General features: G+C 32.7%; 3 protein-coding genes across 3 annotated transcripts; 2 read left to right on the plus strand and 1 right to left on the minus strand.

Annotated features, from left to right (window-relative positions):
- Nucleotides 1-2,574: 2,574 nt before the first annotated feature.
- On the minus strand, nucleotides 2,575-8,066 carry LOC21391278 (putative disease resistance protein RGA3). Its single transcript, XM_024172878.1, has 6 exons — nucleotides 6,520-8,066; nucleotides 6,067-6,220; nucleotides 5,154-5,848; nucleotides 2,862-3,197; nucleotides 2,703-2,768; nucleotides 2,575-2,608 (listed from the first exon to the last, which is right to left on the minus strand). Exons 1-6 carry the CDS (start codon nucleotides 8,064-8,066, stop codon nucleotides 2,575-2,577), a joined length of 2,832 nt encoding a protein of 943 aa, XP_024028646.1.
- A 6,121-nt stretch (nucleotides 8,067-14,187) lies between these two features.
- LOC21391279 (putative disease resistance protein RGA3) lies at nucleotides 14,188-16,579 on the plus strand (the record flags this gene model as incomplete). The annotated part of the gene is made up of 1 exon (XM_010090364.2): nucleotides 14,188-16,579. A coding segment is annotated over exon 1 (2,355 nt), but the record flags the coding sequence as incomplete, so codon positions are not given.
- On the plus strand, nucleotides 16,568-18,101 carry LOC112093779 (putative disease resistance protein RGA3). The gene is made up of 2 exons (XM_024172924.1): nucleotides 16,568-17,688; nucleotides 17,798-18,101. Exons 1-2 carry the CDS (start codon nucleotides 16,667-16,669, stop codon nucleotides 17,799-17,801), a joined length of 1,026 nt encoding a protein of 341 aa, XP_024028692.1. The 5' UTR covers nucleotides 16,568-16,666; the 3' UTR covers nucleotides 17,802-18,101.
- The last annotated feature ends 6,441 nt before the right edge of the window (nucleotides 18,102-24,542 follow it).

A 24,542-nucleotide genomic window follows, 5' to 3' on the forward strand; every position in this document is an offset into this window, starting at 1 on the left:
TATATATATATATATATTCCATGAGTTCTTGTGTAAGCCTTGTCTAATATTATCACGATAGAATAATTAGCAAGATAGTGCAGATAATTGCATATATCTAAGTTTTAAGTTTTGTGTCACGTTTGATTAAAAAATAAAAAAATTGTTGCGTCATGTAAACAAGCAAGATAGATAAGGACAAGACCTATACTAATAATATTTAATTGAGAGAAATGGTAAGAAATAAGTCTATTTGCAACTTAGAGAAGATTATCACGATAGAATAATTAGCAAGATAGTGCAGATAATTGCATATATCTAAGTTTTAAGTTTTGTGTCACGTTTGATTAAAAAATAAAAAAATTGTTGCGTCATGTAAACAAGCAAGATAGATAAGGACAAGACCTATACTAATAATATTTAATTGAGAGAAATGGTAAGAAATAAGTCTATTTGCAACTTAGAGAAGTAAATGGCCAATTTACTAATGTATAAAAATTAATAGAACATTTTATGTTTTTTATTATTTATTTTTCAGTTTTACCTTCTTCTTTCTATTTATTTCCCTTTTCATTTTTTTATGTCTTTCTCAATCTTCTATTCTCTATTCTCTCTCTCTCTACTCTCTCTAACCCTCTCATTCTACGTCGATCTTCTCTCCCTTTCTCTCATCGGGCAATCACCATCGATGGAGTACGCGAACTCCAATGAATGCTTGCTCGTCGTTGCTCTTCTCTGGATACACAGTGTTGGATATCCAGATCAGATTTTTCATTAGAATTTGCATTGTTCTTTTTCAAGTAGTGTTAACTTGGTAAATCATAGATTTAACGCGTATATCTAAGACTTACTATTTGAATTTGTGTTATTCTTTTTCAAGTAATGTTAACTTGTTAAGTCTTAAATTTGCCGTGTATATTAAGGTTCCATGTAATATTAACTTATTAAATTAAGGATTTACCATTAGAATTTGTAATTTTTTTTTCAAGTAATGTTAACTTGGTAAATTTTGGATTTACCGTGTATATCTAGGAATTACCATAAAATTGTAATGTTCTTTTTCAAGTAATAGTGACTTAGTAAATCCTAGATTTACTATTAATGTTATTTTGTAATGTGTTTATTAGTAAATCTTGGATTTACACTGTAAATCTTGGATTTACACTTTCTTCATTCTAAGGTTCCAAGTAATATTAACTTGGTAAATCATGGATTTACAACTAGGAGCTAGGATTTATTGATAGGGAGCCAAATTCTTTTTTTTTTTATCAAGATTATATTAACATGTATATATATGTAATAGTTTTTGTTTATTAAATTAATTCATGACCTAATAAAATATAGAGAATTATTAATTTAAGGGGGACAAAGTCTAATTTATATACATAGTTATTACATTAAAATTAAAGCTACTATATTAGAAAAAAGGAAACAAAAAAAAAGTGTAATGTTCTAATAACTTGGTAAATTCTTGTAAGAACATTACTTGGTAAATTCTTGTCCTTGCAAGTGGAGCATGCGGACAACAATGGTGAAGAAATGGAGGACAATGACGATGAGAAAGGGATAAGAGAGAGAGTAGAATTTTGAGAGAGGAGAGGTCCGAGAGGATGAGAAGGAGAGGGGGGGAGGGGGAGAGGCGCACGAAGGGTTGCTTAAGAGGTGGGGAAATTTCATTCAAGAGTATTTTTAAAATTTTAGGCAGTTACAAATCCGGATTTACATCATATTAACCTGTTTATTAACTTCTTTTAAACATTTGCGTATTAATTTTAATTCCTCTTAAATTTTAGCATTTTTTCCTCCTTCTCCCTAATATTAATTACAAAGGCAAGAAAGCTCTGAAACAATATAAATATGACTAACAACCAAATTTACCAAATAATCTCTAGAGTAGTTCCATAAATGGTTTTTTTTTAATATTTTTTTTTATTTCTCCTCCCTACATAGATCATGATATTAACAAAAAAATAAAAAATAAAAACAATTACATATCAGACAACTCTTTGTGACAGGACAGTTGCAACGAGCATGCAGCACAGCCTCAACATCACGATATCAGGCCGGACACACTGTGCAACATCAATTGGATTCCTAATACAGAGCAAACACATAATATATAGTTGTTCGCTTTTAATGTGAGAGCTACGTCCACTAGCAAGTAACGGAATATCACCATAATCAGACAATGCAGTACAAGATTCTCAAAATTCCTCTATCAGTTTCTTTGTTTGACCAATATACATTTAGAATACTTAAAATAACCCCAAAATATTTCCTCGGGGATTCACTCCTCCAAAAGGTTGAACCACGGTCGATAAAGTGTATAGGCAATCAGGCTCCACATAACTCAACATCGGAGTCTTTCTAGAGGTGCAATTTCGAAAGAAACAGGAGAATATCTGACGGAGCTCTTCATCCAATAATAGGAAATTAGACAGATCATTCAAGCCCCCACAAAATTTCTACTACTTGCACAAGATCACCAACTTCAAAAGGAAGACAATACATGCCACGAACTGAAATAGGTTTAAAAGACGTACATTAAAAAAAAAAAATCATAAGGGATAAAAGAAAAGATTAATGGAAGTAGATTTAAGTGGTCTCGTAGAGGAGAAATAGACGAAGCCTAAAGAGATGGAAATGTCAAAGAATATCAAGAATAGTATGTATAGAGAATCGTTAGACGTTTCCAGAACAACAGTCCATAACAAGTAATTCACCTGTCATAGTCCATGGGATGAAGTTCGTAACTGAAACTTTTCCTGCTGCGGGTTTCCCAATAGTTCCTGCAAAGATTAAATTAGCTATATTAAAATGTAAAATAAATACCAATTACTGCGCTAAAAAAAAAGGCGATGTTCAAAGCATCTCCAGTTTACCTTGGCCCAACATAAACATCTGGAACGTGGGATATCTTGTGCCAATCCTCTCCCACTTCCCTATCACATCTCTCCTCCAATTCAGGGCATGACTCAATTGTCAATTTCTTTAAGTTGGTGAGGTTTTGAATGCTCGCAGGTATGTATGCAAAATCTGGGCAACCTATTAGTTCTAATTCTTGGAGAAATGTTAGATTTCCAAGCCAATCAGGTAGTGATCTGAGCTCTTGAAAATAAGATACACTCATAAATTCAAGTGAGGGAAGGTGTTGCAAGGCCTCTGGAAAAGTAGCCAACTTATGAGAAGCAGACACGCTAAATCCGTAGTTATGATCCCTGTTATGTTAGCATTTATGCCCTTAGGAATAAATGTAACAATATTCTTTGAGCTATTTTGACTATTAATAAAAATTTATTTATTTTATATATCTATGAATTGTCCTCTTTATGTTCATAATAGTTGAATGTATGATAAGCAAACTGAAAGTCAGAGACTGTCATTCTAAATCTTTAGATCATGCATGTAATGTGAAGAACATGTGGAAGACAAGAATTTAAAGATGATAGTCTAAATCTTATGATCCACAATCGAGGGAATAAAATTGGGCGCTTTATTCATGTTAAGATTGTTATGTTGTCTACTTCCTAACGGAGACGGCTTGTCTTGGTCGTCGGAGGTGGGACTCCATGGGTGGGGACATTGATATAGTTTCTAATGGTGAAATCTATATTGGATTGGACCAAAGTTGAATTGTTTCAATTAATAATTCTGTTTGAATAAAACAATTCACTTTTGACGAATTATATGTTGTCATCTTAATCCTGAGATGGATGATGAACCTGTATACTTGACTTGTATCCTTTGATGTACTAAAAGGAGACATCCTGACATTATGTAAAGGTACGCTTGCCGGTACATTGGGGGTATGACTCGTGTATGCGTAGATTCGTTATTCATAGATAGTGGAATCCATAGCTCCTATAAAGAGTCAATGATATCCTTTTATGCATTATCAGTGGATTGGAAAATATGAGCGCTCAGCCATTAGACTACTATGTGTTATCTAATGGTTTACTGTTTGTAATTATAGGAATAGTATTTTTCTGATGGTATGATAATGGAACATAAGATAAATGTAATCGGGAAGGTAAAACGGAACTTGACCTCAAGTCAATTATGGATATCCTATGGGGATGATACACTAATATATTGAGTCATGGACTAGAGCTAATCAGAGCTTTATAAATACGCTATATAAATCGAGAGTGCAGCTCTAGGCTTTTAGTGGAATAGCGCTAGAGTTTTATAATCATGAGACAGACTTGTTGGTTTACAAGTAGCGTTGTGATTATAGGAGCTTGATTTATATATGTCCATCGGGTCCCTTTACTAGCTCACATAATTTCCTGTAACGATACAATGTATTTCTTACACATTGGTAACTTGTGTTATTTCCGTAACGAGAGGTTTAAAGTTAATTCATGGGTGAATTAATTGATAAATTAATTCTAGATAAATTGGTTGAATTATTGTTTTAAGATTTGTTTAATATGGGAAGACTATTATATGACTGTTTTGATCAGGCAATTTCTCTATTAGGTTGCTTGAATCAAAACTGAGGCTCTATGCAAGTTTCCCGTATTGAAAAACTAGGAAAAACAACTTTCGTCAGTGGAGACCGGTCGACCGGTTAGTGAAGACAGGTCGACCGGTGAGTTATAACGTCTCTGTCACCGGTCGACCGGTTGTAACGTAAAATGCATGCTGACATGGCAAAATCGACTCTAGATGCGATTAGAACTTTGAGAAACCTAATTGTTACGGAAGTATGACTTCCTAAACACTATAAATAGCCTATTAAGTCACATTACTCATTAGATCACTTGAGAGACTTTTTGGAGGCTATTGATAAAAGATTCCTGAGAGGAAAAATTCTTTAATTCTCAAGAACAATTTTTTCTTTGGCTCTCTTGTGATTGGAAGGAGATCAAGAATACCTAGAGGAGATTAAACGACGTGTGCCCACCCGCACACCGATTGTGGAAACGAGAATAGCAAAGAAGACCAGTTGATTGAGGCTCTTCTGGTTGCTGTTTGGAACGCTTAGATCTGTCAGACGTGCAGTTTCCTGAAATCTCAAAAGGTATGTTTTAGATCTTTAATATTTATGTTATATAGTATCATGAACATGTTCTTGTTTGGCTTTGACGTTAATTAAAATTTTTTAAATTCCGCTCCGCATTCGATGCCATTAATTTTCCAACACGTTATAGGTGATATCTAAGCCTGACATTCTCAATTTTTGGAGAGAATAAAGGTAGTTAAGACCATCCGGAAAACCCTCCAACTCGGGGCAATCATCAAGCTCCAATGATTGAAGAGCCGTGAGGTTGCAAAAACTTTCAGACAACGATTTCAACTTCTTACAACTTCTGATTTTGAAACAGTTAAGACGGGTAGCGCTTTGGAATACTCTCTCCGGTAAGCACTCAAGCTCATGACAGAAACTGATCCCCAAAACCAACAAATTGTTGAGTTGTATAACGGCGGGAAACTCTTGAAGCTTGGTGAATCCAGTAATTTTAAGGAATTGGAGGGTGGTGAGATTTTGCAACATCGCATTGGGAAATGAAGTCACATCACAGTTAACAGTCAGGAGAAGTGAAGTAAGACCGTCGAGCTTTGGAACGGATTTTAGTAAAACTTCACTTGGTTTCAATACTTCAAATAATTTGACAGATGGCAAGCAGGGCAAGGTCAGTTTAGGGCATCGATCCATGCAAAAGTTTGACAAACAAGGGAACATCTCTCTTCCTCCCTCCCTTGTCAGCCCTTCTAGATTTGGTAAATCTATCAGATAAAGACTTTTCAAGCACACGAAACCTCTCAAATTTTCATCATACAGCTCCGAGTCAACATATGGGAGCCTGCTCATGTTAGCTATTTTGAGCTCTTTTAAAGATGACAGTTTCCTGAAGGCTGGAAGCTGTAAACAATTATTACAATCATGGAGACGAATGATAGCAATATTGTCAAGAATTACACTACTCAACCAATATGGGAAACGAGTAGCTCCATAACTTCGGATGCACAAAACATTTAGATTTGAAGAAGGTGCGAGGGCTTTCCGCTCCAGGACAACCACAAGCTTTTGAGATTTCCTTTTGTTGACAAATTTGCTGTCTTTGCATCCATTGGATTTACCACTTTATTGAGATTGCTTATGCAGAGAAGGCCACCTAGATTGGATAAATTGTGCAACTCATTCAAGCGATGCCCGCTTCTCCTTCCAACAATGAAATTGCTCAATGTCCTTAGACTAGTTAGTTTCCCAATGTTTGGAGGCATGTGTAATAAACTGAAACAGCCACAAATGTTAAGAAAACGAAGACTTTTTAGGCGAGACATGTGCTTAGGTAGCTTTTGAAGACTAACACACCCTTCTAGGTTCAAAGTCAATAATTGTTGCAATGAACAAATTGACTTGGGAAGGGTTCTAAAACGACCAAGTGAGAGATTCAAGTAGCGTAGGTGTTTTGAGTGACTAATTACATATGCTACGGATGGATATGAAAGAAACCTAGCTTCCAAAGCTCGCAAAGAAGGACAATTGATCTTCTGTGTAAAATACTGGCCTGGACGTGAATCCCTTAATACCATAAACGTGCGCAAGGTATGTCAAGCACTTCATCCAATGGAGCCATGTCGGTAAAGTTGCATGTGAGATGGTGAAGTCTTAATGGCAAATTAATGGAATTATTCTTATAAATCATCAAAACACCACATTCATCTGCCATAATGAATTGAGCAAGATCATGAACTAAATCATGCATCGCCTCGAGTCCTCCTTTAGAAGAAATAAGTCCATTAGCCATCCAAAGATGAATTAAACTTTCATTTCTAATCATATCATCCTTGGGAAATACCGCACAATAAGCAAAGCAACGTCTTTGCTGTATTGGAAGATGAAAGTAGCTCAATCTTAAAGCAGGCAATATGGAGCATTTGTCTTGCGGTAAGTTCCATATTTCGCTTTGATTAACAGAAAGCCACTCATGTTCCTCATTTTTAAAACGCATTAAGCCTCCCAAAGCCTTTGCAGCAAGTGGCACTCCCCCACATTTTTTCACAATTTCCTTCCCAATTTTTACTAGGTTAGGTAGTTCCTCACTTTCGTTACCAAAGGCGCGTTGCTTGAATAACAACCAACAATCATCGTCTGACAAACCTGATAAGAAATGAATTGACGTTGTTCCCATAATTGAAGCAACTTTTTTTAGACGAGTAGTAACAACAACTGAAGAGCCATTTGATCCACAATCCAGTACATATTTTAACATGTCCCATTGCTCGTGATCTTCGTTCCAAACGTCGTCTAAAACAAGCAAGAACCGCTTCCATTTAAGAATGTCCCCAAGACATTTTTGTAGAGGATCCATGTCCAATGCTTCACAAGATCTACCAGTTGCCGATTCTATAATTGCTTTCACCAATCTCTTCACATCAAAATCTTCAGAAACACATACCCACATCTTAAATTCGAAATGCCTACCAACTCTCTCATCATTAAATACAAGCTGAGCAAGAGTCGTCTTTCCCATGCCCCCCAGACCAACAATGGGGTAGATTGAAATATTCTCACAATTCCTTGCATCATCTACTAAAAAGCCAATAACTTTTTCCTTGTCTTCTTCTCTTCCATACACATGTTGCTGAGTAATAAAGGAGCTAGTTTCACGTCTTTCTCTTATAGCTTGGCCTTGCCTCTCCCCAACCACTTCCCTCAAGTGAAACTTCATTCGCTCATTTGCGATTTGATCCAGTCTATCTCCAATTTCTTTCGTCCTGTTTGCGATCCTTAGACGAAACAAAGTATTCATCGGTTTGAAACAAGATAAAGAAGAGCGTACCATTCCGGTCCATCTATGCTTTTGTCCTTCAATCTCCAACCAAGAGGCCTCCATTTCACAATCATCCAAAACATCATCCAGCTCAAAGGAAACATCCCCAAGTTTCTGCAGCCAATTCTTGATCGCGCAGTCTGTGAACTGCCTCTCCTCAGCGTCTTCAAGAACAGCAATAATCGTTGAGAGCATGCTGGAGAGCTTTTCCATCTCTTTCTTGACCCCCCAAAGCTTTCCGAATTGCTTTTGGATCAGGGAATTCAGATTTTCAAGCACTACTTTGGCAAACGCTTCAGCCATTCTCAGTTAAGAAATTGAGATCAAACCAAAGAAAGCTGGCTAGCTTACAGATTATAGCTTGATTGAATTTGCAAGTCACAAAAACTGATTTGTTTGAGAGAACTCAAGTTTTGTAGGAAGACTCGTTACAAGTATGCCATTAAGTCAACACCATGAAGTTTCATACGAAACCACTTGTGGTCTTTTTTTGCCTCAACAATAATGCAGAAAACATCAATACAGCTTAGTCAACAACAATAATTTCTTTTATGTTCATTATGGATGTTTCGCAGTAGAGGCTCCATCGTGAGATCTGATCATAATCACATTAGATAAAATGCCGTCCAAAAAGTTTCATTTGGATTAGTTTTTCAAACATTTGAGTTGAAATTAAGTAATGGGTCCTCCTGCTACACGGGATAAGGAAGACAGGAACAGAAGAAGTTATTACGCAAATGATGAAATGAAATCAAGCTTTTATCTAATAGAAGATGAATATAAAAATGAAATGTCACAAACAGAATAACACAAACACTAATAAAGAGATGAAATTGCAATGAGGCCAAGCTGACCTTGGTGCTTCGTTTTTGCTGGGCAGGGGATATAAAGTACATTAGATCCTCTTACTGTTGAACCACCTCCTCCTCATTCTTCTTCCTTTTTTTTCACTTTTTCTTTTTCATATTAATTTTCTGCTGCGTATCAGTTAATTTTTGGTTAAATCCCACGAATGGTATATGAGTTTTCCTACCGTTTCACTTTAATCCCCATCTTTAAAATATCCTACTTTTAGTCCCTAACATATTATTTTATTTTAATTTCAGTCTTTACGATAGATAGGTGTTAAATATTTAATGAAAATTAAAAAGTAAAATTAGAAAACTTTAAAGTTTAAGGACTAAAAAAATACCAAAATTAAAATTAATTTCAATAAAGAGTCCATAAACTTTAAATATTTTAATTTCAGTCTAATTTTTATATATATTGCCAAATACTTAACACATATTTAACAAAGAGATCGAAAATAACACAAAATAAGAGCTTAGGGACTAAAACTGTGGCACTTTAAAAGTTGGGGACGAAAGTTAGATTGCGAGTAAAACCCTTGAGAAATATAACAAAATGAGCAAAGCATAATCTTTGCTCCATTGGTAAATGAAAGTAGCCCAAATTTAAGGTTGCAACTTTTTAAAGCCAAGTTGCTTGATCCATGGTTGTTTTTGATATCACCAACAGTGAGTAAGACTACTACTAATTATTATGTCCGGAAGCAATAAGTAAACTTTCTTAATGAATGAAACGGCTACTACTTTTAACAAACTTTTGGTTTGTCCGGAATTAAAAAAAAAAATCAACTCTCATGTTCAATTTTAGTATCTCAATTAGTGTCTAACGAATCATATCATGTCATATCGTGTAAAAAAATTTAAATTATTTTTTAACTAATTCTTTTGTGCTTACCATGTGATGATATATTGTGATTTGATTAGTTCAATAGTAATTAAGACACAAAAAATTAGACAAAGGATGTGTATCCTAAAAAAAGGTGCATTTGTGATAGAGAATACTATTTTGCTCTATTGGTGCCAACTGTGTTTTAGCCGTTTGATTAGTTTTTCTGCAGTCTAATATGGAGTAAGAGCAGTTCTATATCACGCACTTTAAATTTTTAATGTAGACATACATAAATCTGACTTTAAAAAATCCAATCCAACGGTGAAAAACAACAGTTTTTACCAGTCGAACAAAAACGCATATCTTACCATAAGTGTTACCTAAAATTAAACTTAAAAGCAACCAACAGCCCTAGTATTTTGATTTGTCATTTGTGTTAAGAGAAAATAGGTACTTAATTAGTCATATGGGGTAAAAATCCTGTGGATCAGTGGATGTACATATAAAGCCGTGAAATTAAAGTGTAGAATTCCAACTTGACATGGTTAAGAAATGATCAAATTAGTCAACTTATTATGATCAACAACATCAATATCCTCTGTTTCTGTTTCTTCTGGTATAAACCAGCACTTGGTGCAAAATAGCTTGAACTTGGAAGGCATTAGAAAGAGGAATCATAACTATTAACTTCAATACCTTGTCCAATTTTAGTAATGTGGAAAGACATTTCTCGCAAAAAAAAAAAAAAAAAAGATATATCAAAACAACTAAAGGCCAACTCCAAAACTCTGCTAACCGTCTATTAACAACTCAAAAAACTAAAACAATAAATGAGACAACAGACTATGCATAATAAAAGGCCAAAAAAAAAAAAGTTCCAAGTATCTCTGAGAGCATAGAAGAAATATAGTAGTATACTAAACAAAAGAGTTTCTAGACTGGCTTATGTTCCTTCAACCCAACAGCTCATGCAATCTCAAAAAGGATAAAATCACGGAACTCAAGTCGCATTTTCCACAACTCTTGGGAAATGAGAGTGACAGAGTTTGAAACAGAGCTGAGAGCCCTGACATCACCATACTAGAGAAGACAAACGACATAAATTGGAATTCCCATTTGTGAAAGTTTAGAAGAAGAGAGACTAATATATCTAACAAAGCTCTCCATCCAAATAGATAAGTCTCTTTGGGCAAAACATTAAAATTCGTCGCAGGATGCCCCAACAGAATCAATAAATTCAGCAGCCTACAAATAACGATTGTCACTATGAGTTGAAATAGATTGGAAGAACATATTAAATTATAAAGGCACCAAAAAAAAAAAAAAAACCATCAGCAAAACAAACCTCTTTTTTTTTTCTTTTTTTTTTTTTTTTTATTAATGTCCATTGAGAAGAAACCAAATGAAAAAAAAAAAAAAAAAGTGTAGTTGGCATGAAACTATAGCAGAGCAGCCCTCGTGTCTATTTGAGCATTTTGTCGAGCATAAGATATAAGCACATCCCAGTAAGAAATTTTAAGCATTCAACATTTTATTATATTAACATAATTAGAATTAGTTTAAGGGCCCAATAAAAATATCGTCCTTGTTAATTCAAAACTCTAAATTACTCAAGTACAGACATTTTTCGTGCATCACATGCAACCAACATGGTAGGTTTCAAACTTGAATGTGGTCCCAAGAGGAAATAGGATTAGTTTATTTTGCCAACATGCTCCTTATTGCATAAATATGCTACAAGTTATCAATCATTCATTATATGTACTTTCACGGACACATATTAGAAGAAAAGCAAATCTCAGGTAATTCACCTTTTGTGATACGAGGAAACTCACAAGGAGTATTCTTTGTTGCCTAGTGCGTCCAGGGACTCGGAGGCCATCTGCAAAGATTTATTTTGTTACATTAATATACAAAAATTCGTATCAGTTACGTTTTAATTGATTTCTCAAAAACAAAAGCAGAAAAGCCAAAGCGCCTCTATGGCATACCTTTCTGGCCCGACATAGACATCTGGAATGTGGGAAATCTTGTGCCAATCCTCTCCTACTTCTTTTTCATATCGCTTCTCTAATTTGAAACATGATTCAATTACCAATTTTTGCAAATTGGAGAGACTTTGGATGCTTTACAGCGACGAAATTGCATGGGACCCAATCGACCATGACAAATCGATTTTAGCTCAATACTGATTTTTCATTTATTTATAAAAAGGAAGCGAAAATCCAAAACAGCCCATTCAGTTTTAGATAAACACCACCATTGCCCTTAAAATTCATGATACCTCAGACCATGACAACTCAAATTATAAACTTAAATAGGTAAAATGAACAGGGCCTCAAAACGTAACCTATAACTTTTAAACGAGTTGTTAACATTATTAGTCCATAAACTCACGAGATTGTAATAATTTAGTCAATAAACTTTTATTTTATACAAATTTTTCACTGATTTTTTTTTTTAATTTTTTAGGAGCTTTGGTCCTTGACACTTGAAATTTAAATAATGAGTGTTGTTATGTGATATTTTGAAATTTTACATAATAAATGATGACCGATTTTTAAAATTGGAGAAACGAACTCTTTTTCAAATTCAAGAGCATATTGAAATGGTGCACAAAATTTAGAGAGTGTTTATGAAATTAATCCACTATTTTACGTTGGTGATTTAAAAAAATGAAGAATGGTTCGAACAACTCGGCTTAAAAAACAATCATACTTAAAAATTAGCAACTTTCATCAACAAATAGATGATGCTTTGTTTACTGTGCTATATGTCACAAGGATTAATTTGCAACCTTTCTCAACCTTGTTTCCCAACCCAAACTTACCTGCTCGAAAACTACCAATTCGTCAGCTCGTGCACCCATAATATACACTTAAAATTCTTCTCGAATTTCAGTTCAAAATGCTCATTGAATTCCAAAAAGTTAGAATGTCATATAAACATTAAATTTGTTGCCAAGGATGACTTTTGTTGAGCTCTCTTGATTTTATTAACTAAAATGACAATGTAAAAAGGAAGTGAACTAATTTTTATTATTATTATTATTTTTTGGCAGAAAACGCATTCTAGTGAACTAATTTAAGTGATAAATTGCTATTTAATGTTATTTTAATCATGTGACCAGTGATTAAAACCATTTAAAAAAAATTGATTCCTCTTTGATAAAAATACTAAAGTTTCGATTTAGTGTAAGTTTAGAAGAAGTTTTGTGTCATTTTGAGTTGTAATGAGTAAAACGAGACAATTACTTATCTTCAAGTGCTAAATTTGGAATCAAACCAGTAAAACAATGATGAAATTAGACATACATGGGTTAATAATTTATTTGGTTTATCAAAATCAATTAATAATGTACTGAAGTTATTCTTCTAAGAACGTTTTTCAATTTAACAATATCAAAGACATATTTTGAATTGTATAAAATTAGATATATTTATATAAAAATGATTTTTTACACTTTTTTTATTAGCATGGTTAGTTTTTGAACTATGAGTATTAGTCACTTTTAACCCCTAATTTTTAGGAGATTATTCCGTAAACTTTAATTTTTTGACAATTTTAGTCATTCTGATACGCTGATATATCGATAAAGTATGTTTTCTAACAATTGAATTTATCTAAAGTCACAAATTAAAAAAGTACGTAAATCCAACAATAAAAAAAACCTATCCTACTGATATATCAGCGTACCAAAAAAAATCTCAAATTATAAAAATTTCTAAAAATTAACAAAGATGTCCACCTTCCAATCTCATGGTAAATAAAATTTGTACAAAAATCAGAACTAATTATTATTATTAGCTATATCTATCTATAGTCTGTAATCTTTAATTCATAACTATATTATAAATGGGAGTTTCTTTTATGCAATATTTAAAATTTTGGTCAAGTTATTTTGTCTTATTTTCTTCATTTTTTAAAAAAAAAATTAGTTTTTCTCTTATTTTTTTTTCTTTTTCCTAAAATCATATATATTCAAATACATATAATTGGAAATGTTTTATTCTAATTTATCCATGAAATAATTTGTTTCAAATATATCCCCAATTAAATTATCTTTTTAATCATTTAAATTATTATTTTATTAAAGTGGCCTTAATAAAAACTTTTTTATTTACTAATCACCACAATAAAATTATTTTCACAAATACATTCGTATTTAAATGTGTTTTTTCTTCGCATATGGAGACAATTTTTTTTTTTTTTTTTTTTTTATGTTTGCCAACGAAAATTTTGAGTTATATATGAAAAATAGTATTTGAGAGTGTTGCAACATTCTTTATTTTTTTATTTTTTTTTTCTAGAATTTGAAAATATTAAGAAATGATTAATTTAAATTTTCAATTATTTTTCTCTTAATTTTCTCTATATTAAACAACGTTATCTTTAAATTATACCTTAAAATTCTTCCAAAATTTTCTCTAATTTTTCATTTTCGCAAATATAATCTCAGTATTAACTGTTTATTAACAGTCAATTCAACCTTCATTACTGAACAACCTAGAAAAACAATAATATGGTAAGATCAAAACTTCACACGCAGAATCTATAAAATTACTCACGTACAGCGTGGCAACTAACTAGTATTGTTATATTATGATTTACTGCTTAACTTCAACCCGTTGGCTGGTCGATTGGGTCCTACAGTTTTGACGCTGCAATAAATAATGAAGAAAAAGATGACCACTAGTCTTCCAAAAGCTACTTCATTCTTTCACAATTCATCACCTCTAAACAGGCTCTCTTTTTGCACTTGATTTCGATTCACAAACAAGAATATGGCTGAAGCTTTCCTTAATGTTCTGCTCGAGAATTTGAATTCTCTGGTTCAGAGGAGAATTGGGTTGCTTCTGGGTATCGATAAAGAGATTCAGAAGTTCACCAGCACTCTCTCAACAATCTCTGCAGTTCTCGAAGATGCCGAGGAAAAGCAGTTAACTGACCGCTCCATCAAGAACTGGCTTCAGAAACTCACCGATGTTTCTTTTCAGTTGGACGATGTTTTGGATGATTGCGAAAAGGAGGCTTTCCGGTTGGGGTATGAAGAAGAAAAGAAGAAATGGAATCAAAAGGTACGGTCTTCTTTGTCTTGTTTCAATCCTATGAATGTTCTGTTTCGTTATAAGATTGCAAACAAGATGAAAGAGATTGGTGATAGACTTGACCAAATTGCTAGTGAGAGAATGAATTTTCACTTGAGGGAGACTGTCGGGGAGAGGAGAGAGAAATTTGGTTTGAGAGAGAGAAGACAAACTGGCTCCATTGTTACTGAGCCACATGTGTACGGAAGAGAAGAAGATAAGGAAAAGATTGTTGGGTTTTTGTTAAATGATGAAAGGAATTGTGAGGATCTTTCGATCTATTCTATTGTTGGTTTAGGAGGCATGGGAAAGACAACTCTTGCTCAGTTGGCGTTCAATGATGAGAGGGTTGATAAGCATTTTGAGGTTAAGATGTGGGTTTGTGTTTCGGAGGATTTCGATGTGAAGAGATTGGTGAAAGCGATTATCGAGTCTGCTACTAAAACCGGTTGTGAAGCATTGGACATGGATCCTCTTCAGAGACGACTTCAAGACATTCTTAAGAGGAAAAGGTTTTTGCTTGTTTTGGACGATGTGTGGAATGAAGATCAAGAGCAGTGGGACAAGCTGAAGTATGTATTGGCTTGTGGATCAAATGGAGCTTCTATTGTTGTTACTACTCGTCTGAAAAAGGTTGCATCTTTCATGGGAACGGTCCCAATGCATTACTTGTCGGGTTTATCTGAATATGATTGCTGGTTATTGTTCAAGCAACGTGCGTTTGCTAACCAAAGAGAAGAACTGCCTAATCTTGTGAAAATTGGGAAGGAGATAGTGAGGAAGTGCAAGGGAGTGCCGCTCGCCGCAAAGGCTTTAGGAGGCTTAATGCGCTTCAAAACAGAGGAACATGAGTGGCTCTCTGTTATGCAAAGTGAATTTTGGAACTTACCACAAGACGAGAGCTCCATATTGCCTGCTTTAAGATTAAGCTACTTTAATCTTCCGATAGAGCAAAGACGATGCTTTGCTTACTGTGCTGTATTTCCCAAGGATTATAAAATTGGAAAGGAACGGCTAATTCATCTTTGGATGGCTAATGGGCTGATTTCTTCCAAGAGAGGACTTGATGCAGAAGATATTGGTGACGAGATACTCGATGAACTATATTGGCGATCATTCATCCAAGACATTGTGAAAGATAGTTTTGATGACATTTCCTCTTTCAGGATGCATGATTTAGTTCATGATCTAGCTCAATCCATCGTGGAGGATGAATGTCGCATTGTGGAGGTCGATGACAATACACATCTTATTAACTTGTCAAAAAGAGTTCGTCATTTGACTTTGTCGACGTCACGGGAAAAAATTATCGACATACCATGCGCCGAGTCCTTACGGACTTTCATGGTATTGAGCGATGGAACATTCTATGGTGATTATAACTTGAAGTTTTCCTCTTTACGAGCTTTTGATGCTAAGTATATTTGGCTATCAACGCCCTTACCAGCTTTGCTTAGCAATTTGAAGCACTTACGCAATTTGAAGCACTTATGCAATTTGAAGCACTTGCGGTATTTGAATCTTTCAAACAGTGACATTGAAATCCTTCCGGGGTCGGTCTGTTCCCTAAACCATTTGTTGACTTTGGATCTAAGCTTTTGTTATTCTCTTCATAAGCTACCCAAGCGCATAAGTCACTTGAAAAGTCTTCGTCATCTTTACATTCATGGCTGCCGTAAGTTATCTCATATGCCTCCACACATTGGGCGACTAACTTGCTTAAAGACTTTGACAGCATTTATTGTGAATCAAAGAAAGGGTTGTCACTTGGATGAGTTACACCGCTTGAATATCGGAGGTTTTCTACGCATCAACAACCTTGAGGAAGTGGGAAGTCCAATGGAAGCAATCTCTACCAATTTGTCTGCGAAAAGGAACCTCAAAGAATTGGAATTGGCTTGGAGTACAAATGAAAATGAATCTCAGGACAAAGCTGAACAGGTACTCGAAGCCCTTGCTCCTTCTCCGAATTTGAAAAGCTTGAGCATTTTAAATTATAATGGTATCCATTTCCCATATTGGTTCAGTGATGAAATTCTTGGAAATCTAGTTAGAATCACTCTCTCTAATTTCCAAAATTGTTTGAAACTTCCTCCTCTTGGGAATCTAAAATCATTACGAGAGCTCCAAATATCTGGAATGAATATTGTGCAATATATGGACAATGAATCCTATGATGTAGACTTGACAAGAGGTTTTTTGCGCTTGGAAACTCTTCGCCTTGAGGATTTGCCAAATTTGGAAAGGCTGTCGAGGGAGGAAGGAAATGATATGTTCCCATGCTTGTTCAGCTTGTATGTGGATAAATGCCCAAAATTGACTTTACCTAGCGTAGGGTCAGTAAAAGACTTGACAATCTGTGAGGGCCATGAGTTGCTCCTAAAATCAATTTCTGATCTTCATGGTCTTACATCGCTTCGCATATACAACAGCGATACCATCACTTCCTTTCCCCCAGGGATGCTACAAAATCTCACAGTTCTCAAGTCACTTACAATTGATAGATTCACAAAGCTTCAAGAGTTGCCCCCTGATATGCTAATTGCACTCGGAGCTCTGGAAGATTTAGATGTCTCGTTTTGCCATGAGCTCAGGTGCTTACCAGAGAGAATACCATTCCGAGGTCCTACCCTTCTTAAAAGCATAGCAGTTAAGAGTTGTAAGAAGTTGAAATCTTTACCTGAAAGCTTTCAGGACCTTACGGCGATTCAATCCCTAGACATTGTTGATTGTGCGAAGCTGGAGACATTTCCAAGTTGTCTTAACCGCCTTTCTTCTCTCCAAAGTTTGACTATGTCAGGCCTAGAACTAACATCATCAGGGCGCGGTGGTTACTCTTATGAGTTACGTGCTTCTCATAAGTTGGTTGCGTTGCCTGAGGCCCTGCAACACCTTTCTTCACTCGAAGTCATGACCATATCTTATTTTCTGGAGCTTACGACATTGCCTGATTGGCTTGGAAATCTTGCATCTCTTCGTGAATTAATCCTTGTTGGTTGCCCAGATTTGACACATCTACCGACGAGCATCCAAAGTCTCTCCAATTTGCAAAAATTGGCAATTGAATCATGTCCCAAATTAGAGAAGCGATATGAAAAAGAAGTAGGAGAGGATTGGCACAAGATTTCCCACATTCCAGATGTCTATGTCGGGCCAAAAAGGTATGCCATAGAGGTGCTTTGACTTTTCTGCTTTTGTTCTTGAGAAATGAGTTAAAACGTAACTGATACGAATTTTTGTATATTAATGTAACAAATTAATTCTTTGCAGATGAATGTAGGCAACACAGAACACTCCTTTGTGATTCTCCTCGAACTCTCAAAAGGTGAATTATTCGTTATTTACTTTTCTTCTAATGTGTGTCAGTGTATGTACTTAATATTTATGAAATAAAGAGCATGCTGGCAAAATAAAACCAAACCTATCTCCTCTTGGGACCTCTTTCGAGTTTGAAATCAACCGTGTTGGTGACATTTGATGCACAAAAAATGTCTGTATTTAAGTAATTTAGTTTTTTTAATCGACAAGGACAACATTTTTATTGGGTTGTTCTGATAATTATGACTAGTTTCGAGTGGGGTTTTAAATTATATATATATATATATATATATATATATCATTGGTTGCTGAATGCTCAAAAGAACTTTACTGTTTCTTGGGGAACAATTCTTAACTGTATGTTATTACAGCTAAAGGCTTTTCTTTTTGGTCATTTGCTTTCCACTCTGTTTGTTGATATTATTCAGGTCTTTCTTTTTGTTAATTGTTTAACGTCCATTGGTTCTGTGACAATCATTATTTGGAGGTTGCTGATTTTGTTGATTCTGATCGCTTCTGGGGCACCCTCTATTAAGTTTTTCTGGTTCTAGCCGCCTCTAATCTCTATCTTGTTGCAAGTGGTGGAAATTTCTTGGAGTTCAAATAATCTGCCAAATGAGACTAAATTATTTAGATGGAGATCTTTGTTAGATACAAAATTACGATTGTAATGTTTATTTTAGTTGAATAAAAGATCGTAATTATTAAAAAAAATGCTTATTTTATCTTGAAAGTCTGAAATATTTCATAAAATATAAATTATAGTAAATAGCATATTTTTAAAACTAAAAATTAAGTAAATAGTAAATTTTAAAATTATTTGAAGTAAATAGAAGTTTAAGTGGTAAATGAATTATTTATCAGTTAGTAAAAACAACTTATATGGTAAACAATCTTAAAAAAAATCTTTATTTACATAGAAAAACATCTTTTTATTAGTCATAAAAAGAGAATTTACATGAAAAAAATGTTTTTAACTGGCCGTAAATGAACCATTTACGCAGTAAATGATTAATTTATCATGTAAACTGCTATTAATTTTAAATAGTCTTAAAATCTGCGATTTATTACATTCTCTCTTTATAAAAATATGAAAAACTATCTTCTTTGTGTCGTGAATTTTTTTCGCAATTATTACAAAAACATTGTTGCTTCATAATAACAAAATAGTAAAGCATTATTTATTTTACTAATTCGAGTTTCGAATTCGAATTTTATTACAATAAAAAGCTCTAAAAAACAGCCACATCTAACTTATTTGCTACAGTAAAAAGCTCTCACATAAAGTTACATTTCAATTCGAATCAACAAACTAAACGAGCCATAAGTAATTTAAAGCATGCATTTTATATATTTCTATTAGTATCTAAAAAGCTTCTATAAATCATACTTCAAAAACTTTGCTTGGTTGCTTTCTATTAGTGTTTTTCCTTTTCTTTCTATTAGACAAAGTTTTGCCACGTGAATTGTGCATATGAACTTTAGTTTACAGGTGTATCTTAATAAATTCATTTAAAAATAACAGTTATATAAATTGTTTTTTAAAAAGGGTGAAAGAAGGAAAAAAATACCTCTCACTCAAAAAAAAATCTAACTTATTTTATTATATTTTAATTAATTTTATTATGTTTTGTTTGAATTTATTTTTTTTAATTTGCTGTAATTTAATTTTATTTTAGCTCAACACATTTTTATTTATTTTTTCATTAAAACTATTTACAATATTTTCATGTGAGTAGTATCAGAAAGTTGGTGCAAAATGATAGTAAAATGGTTACAATTCATGCAAATTATTTTTATATTTTTATATGTTTAGCATTGAAAATTCGGCACAAAACGGTGTTAAAAATAGGGCTACAAATGACTTAAAAATAAATAAATAAATAAACATAATAAATAATAATAATAATAATAATAAAATAGGGAAAAGTGAAATGATTTCGAGCCACGCGCACGTGATCTATAACAAATATGAAAATTGTTTTAAAAAAAGAAATGAATGAGGAAAAAAAGGCATAAAAAATGTGTTAAAATACGGTGATCTGAATTCTATTTTGTTCGGCCTTGAAAAATTCGTGGTGCGATATATGAGACGAACCTTTAATTATGAAAAATTTTTAGGGGTATGTGGTGGTAGTAGTGGAGCTTGAATTTAAGTTGATTATTTAAAGTAGATTCTTTTCATTTGTATTATTTATCTTATTTTTATCTGAATAGTATTAAAAATTTGATGCAAAAACGGTATTAAAGTAGATAGAATCAGACCACAAAATCACTCAAAAATAAATAAATATATATATATATAATAACTAATAAAAAAAATAAAACCGGGATTTTTCTAGCCGTAGGATCAATGCAACCAACGCTCACGATGGGCGCATGAAAACACGCGCGGAGAGCGGTGCGTCTAGATTGAGTGCAAGTCTGCCCCGCCGCGTTTTCCTTCCTCCAATGAGGCAACTACACGTGGCAGTAAACTGTTGGCAACTAAAGTCCTGCTCGGGATTGAATGCTCCGTTTCTACGTTGAGCTCATTTTGTTCATCTATTTAGTTGTGGACACGTGGACTTTTTTTTGAGTAATCGATTAGGATTCTTCCACGTGGAATACAGTTTTGAGGATAATAAATTGAAAACTGAAACGTGGTATTCAGTTGAAACGCGCCACACAAAATCATTTCTTCGTGTTAGGAAAAAAAACTGACGTGGTTAATTTTAGAGGGAGAAGCAGACAAAATGTTTCGTCCCTCTCAAAAAAACGTGTTCTCCTTTAAAAAATGTAAAAAATACATGCAATACTATTATGTCATTTTAATAAATAAAAAAATAACTTTTACCAAAGTGCACTCTGTTTAGTATTCAAGTCATGTGTTTTCTTTGTTCTTTTATTTTATTTTATTTATTTTTTTACATTTCTGGTCATTTTGAGCTTCTTTTTACGGCTATGTCAACTCGAAAGTAATAATTACTTAAAAATTCCATTTTTCATCAACAAGGTCTTTCCCATCTCTTTGAAAACCAGATATCAATTTATCAGTTAATTGTTTGAAAATTTTTCTATTAATCTTTTTTTTTTTCCTCCTTGAGACTTGAATTCCACTACAATAATCAATTCACTTACAAACGAAATAAATAGCATATCTATGTACATCATTGGCCGACCTAAAAAAAAATGTATTGACCTATATATCATATGTTGTATAAAAGATTAATTAGATCAGATCATGTTTAACGAAAAAGGGATTAAACCAACGTTTCTTTGATCCTTGTATTATCATAATAAATAATTTAGAAAACATATAATAACATAATTGTAATTAAAGTAGAGACTCGATGTAATATATACATGTGTGTGAGAGAGAGAGAGGGGTTAACAACATAAAACTTTTGAAGATTTATCTTTGGCGACTAAATCATCGATCATGCATTTTCTACGAAATTCAAAGACGTCTGAAGCTATTGAATTCAAATTTAGGTTACTATTTGATAAACATATAGATATAATTATATTATTCATTGATTAGAATTATTTTATTTAATCACTAACTATAAAAATTAAATATCAATATTATATTAATTCAGACTTCTCAATTATCATCTTCATAAAGATCTAATAGATAATTGATTTCATAATTTTTTTCCTACGTAAATGAATGACATCTTTTTTTCCAGAAAAGAAAAAAATATTCTGCTTGATTTGTTGGGTTTTTTTTTTTTTTTTTTTTTTTTTTTTGTGTTTTTTTTTTTTTTTTTTTTTTTTTATATGCTTTGCTTTTGTTGCATCCTTTCTAATGTTAATATTGAAATCGCAGTTTATAACTTATAAAAAAGTTTTGGAGACCTGATGAATTTGACAGGACAACCATTTTAATTGGGCAAAAAAATTCAAGAAAATTTATTGATTTATCAAGAACAAAAGATTTATTAACCAAAACACCTGTATATTGTGCAAACATGGGTGTCACGTGCGTTTGGCACGTATCTCAAACTAGTTTAAAAAAAAAAAAAGGAACATGCATTGTGACCCTTTATTTATATATATATATATATATATATATACCTTTTTCAAATTAGTAGTTGAAAAGCGCGAGATTCTGTAAATAAGAATGAGAAATATATTTATTAGGATCTTATACGAAGAAAGGAAAAAAATGTATAAATAGAGAAAAAAAAAAGCTAATAATGAAAAGAAGAGGAAGAAAAAAAAAAAAGAAAAGAGTGAGGGAAAAAAGAGGGGAAAAAATCCTCACTTACGAGACATTTCTTCAATAGGAAAAGATGGTTTAAAAGAATCTAGACGGGGATATATATAAGAAAAGATTATTTCAACAGGAAACTAGAAAGAAGAATATTTTTATGAAGGTCAATTTAGAAAAAGAAAAAATAACAAATGTATAATAGGGTAAAAAAGAATAAAATTGAAAAAAAAAAGTAGAGAGACAAAAAAAAAATAAAAGGAGAGAGGACTAAAAAATTAAAAAAAAAAACAAAGAAAATTAATTTAGGCAAAGTCTGCTACCCGAATTGCGGAACGCCGTCCGACCCACATTAGAGGGGAAAATTAGCAAAGCGAGAAAACCATAGTATGAGACTTAGGCTAGAGGATTCTTGAGATTATCAGGGATTGGGGATTAGAACGTGCCAGTTTCTTTAGCCCCAAGAAAGCAGTAAAGATAATACATGAATTCTGACACTGCAATATAGTTAGGCATTCTTATGAATATGAACGAATGATCATTTTCATGGAAGTGACTCTTTGCTTGCTATTTGCTAAGCGAAAGGTAACTTGTTACACATTGTCTCTATAGGATATGTATTTTTATTTCTATACAATTCACAGAAAGTTCATGTTATAAATAGTCCCAAATCTCACTTTGATACATAGTTTTAAAAAGTCTCAAATCAAACCTTGATTTATGAGTTTCGGTTTAGCATTTTCATCAATGGAATGTTAAAAAAAAAAGATGAAATACTCAATGTTCCGAATAGCAAGTTTTATTTTCTGTCAGCATCCTGTCCTTATTTCGTCTTCTTTTTAACCAATTGATAAGAAGATTAAAATTAAACCAAATTGGAAGATTGAGAATGAGTCTACGACTTTTTAAAATTAGCGATAAAAGTAGGATTAAGGATAAAATTTGTAGAACCATTTGTATGATTAACTCGTTTATAAATAAAGTAGTTAATGGTGGACAATATCAGATCAAGATTAAATTTGTGTGATTAACTTGTACATAAATGAAGTAGTTAATGGAGGGTATTGCCGATTAAGATGATTAAAGAATTAGTTATAGTTAGAGAATAAGAGAAGAATTCAGGGAAGAAGAAGAGTTAATAGTAGAGAAAAGAGAACAATTAGGAAGAAAAAATATGTATTTAATTCATCGAGTTTAAAGTGAATAATACATATTGGGAATGGTGTCTTAAAAGTATGAGATGTAATAAAAAAATATTATTATTTATTTGATAAATGAGAAAAAAATTTTATTTATGTGCATGTATTATGAATATCATTGAAAATTTTGTGATTATTTATGTAACATTAAATATTGTATATAAGAGTTATATACGAGAAGATAATATTTAAGAATAATAATCGAAACGTGTCGTGATGAATTTAATTAGCGTTTCAGAATTTTTAATTAAAACATTACTAATACATATCATTTTATTTAGAATGAAACAGTGTCATCCGCACTGTTAATATGGCGAGATATTGAATGAATGTATTACGCATAATGAGATTATATAGAATCAAGACACAAACACAATATGAATTTTTTATAATTTCTATTAAGTATAGAAATTTTAATTGAGTCTACCGATGATCTATATAGAACGATCTTAATCCTGAGTTATTAGCAAACTCATATTTGTGGATTTAGGTCTTTTGACTTACTCGGTACAGATTTTGAGATTATTAAATTCTATTCCTTGTATCTTAGAGACATGATGATGCAGGTAACTAAGAATGCTAATATACGAGATGGAATCCATTCTTTCTTGAAAAAGAAGCAGATAAATAATTATCTTGAGGGTTGATTCGGTACTTGGACTAGTAGGAGCTCCCAATCATGAATTTGTTTTATGAATCACTGTGTATTAAAGAATAAATGGTACTCAAGGATAAAGACATAATAAAGAGGTTAACATATTTCACCTAACTCTAATTATAAATTATTTATGAAAAATTGATCTATATATAATGACTATATCAAATGGACACTTCAGTTTAGAAGTAAATTATATCTAAAATTACGAAAGTGCAATTCCATGTTTATAATGGAGTAATTTTAGAAATAATAGAATTAATTAATTAATTAAAGAGTTTTAATTAATTATTAATTTTATTAGAGCTCGGAATTATAGGTCCATGAGTTCCTGCGTCGTCCTTGTAATCCTACAAGACACTAAAGGGCAAAATGAGAATTTTAAAATTATAGAATTCTAAATAAAACGCTCAAGAATAATTAATTGAGAATTAATTATAAGTGAAATAATGTGATTATTTAAAATTTGAATTTTAGAACACACATATGGATATGTCCACATGGTGTACACACCAGCATAGTGTGAATCTCTCTGGGATTCAGTTGCTTGCTCTTTAAGTTACCAAATTGACTTATTTGCTAAGTTGTCCAATTGAAATTCAAATTAAATTAAGTTTAACTTAAATTGGAATTTAAATTTGAGTCAAA

Source organism: Morus notabilis, unplaced genomic scaffold (genome assembly GCF_000414095.1).
Source record: "Morus notabilis unplaced genomic scaffold, ASM41409v2 Scaffold465, whole genome shotgun sequence".
In the NCBI taxonomy this organism is placed as follows: domain Eukaryota; kingdom Viridiplantae; phylum Streptophyta; class Magnoliopsida; order Rosales; family Moraceae; genus Morus; species Morus notabilis.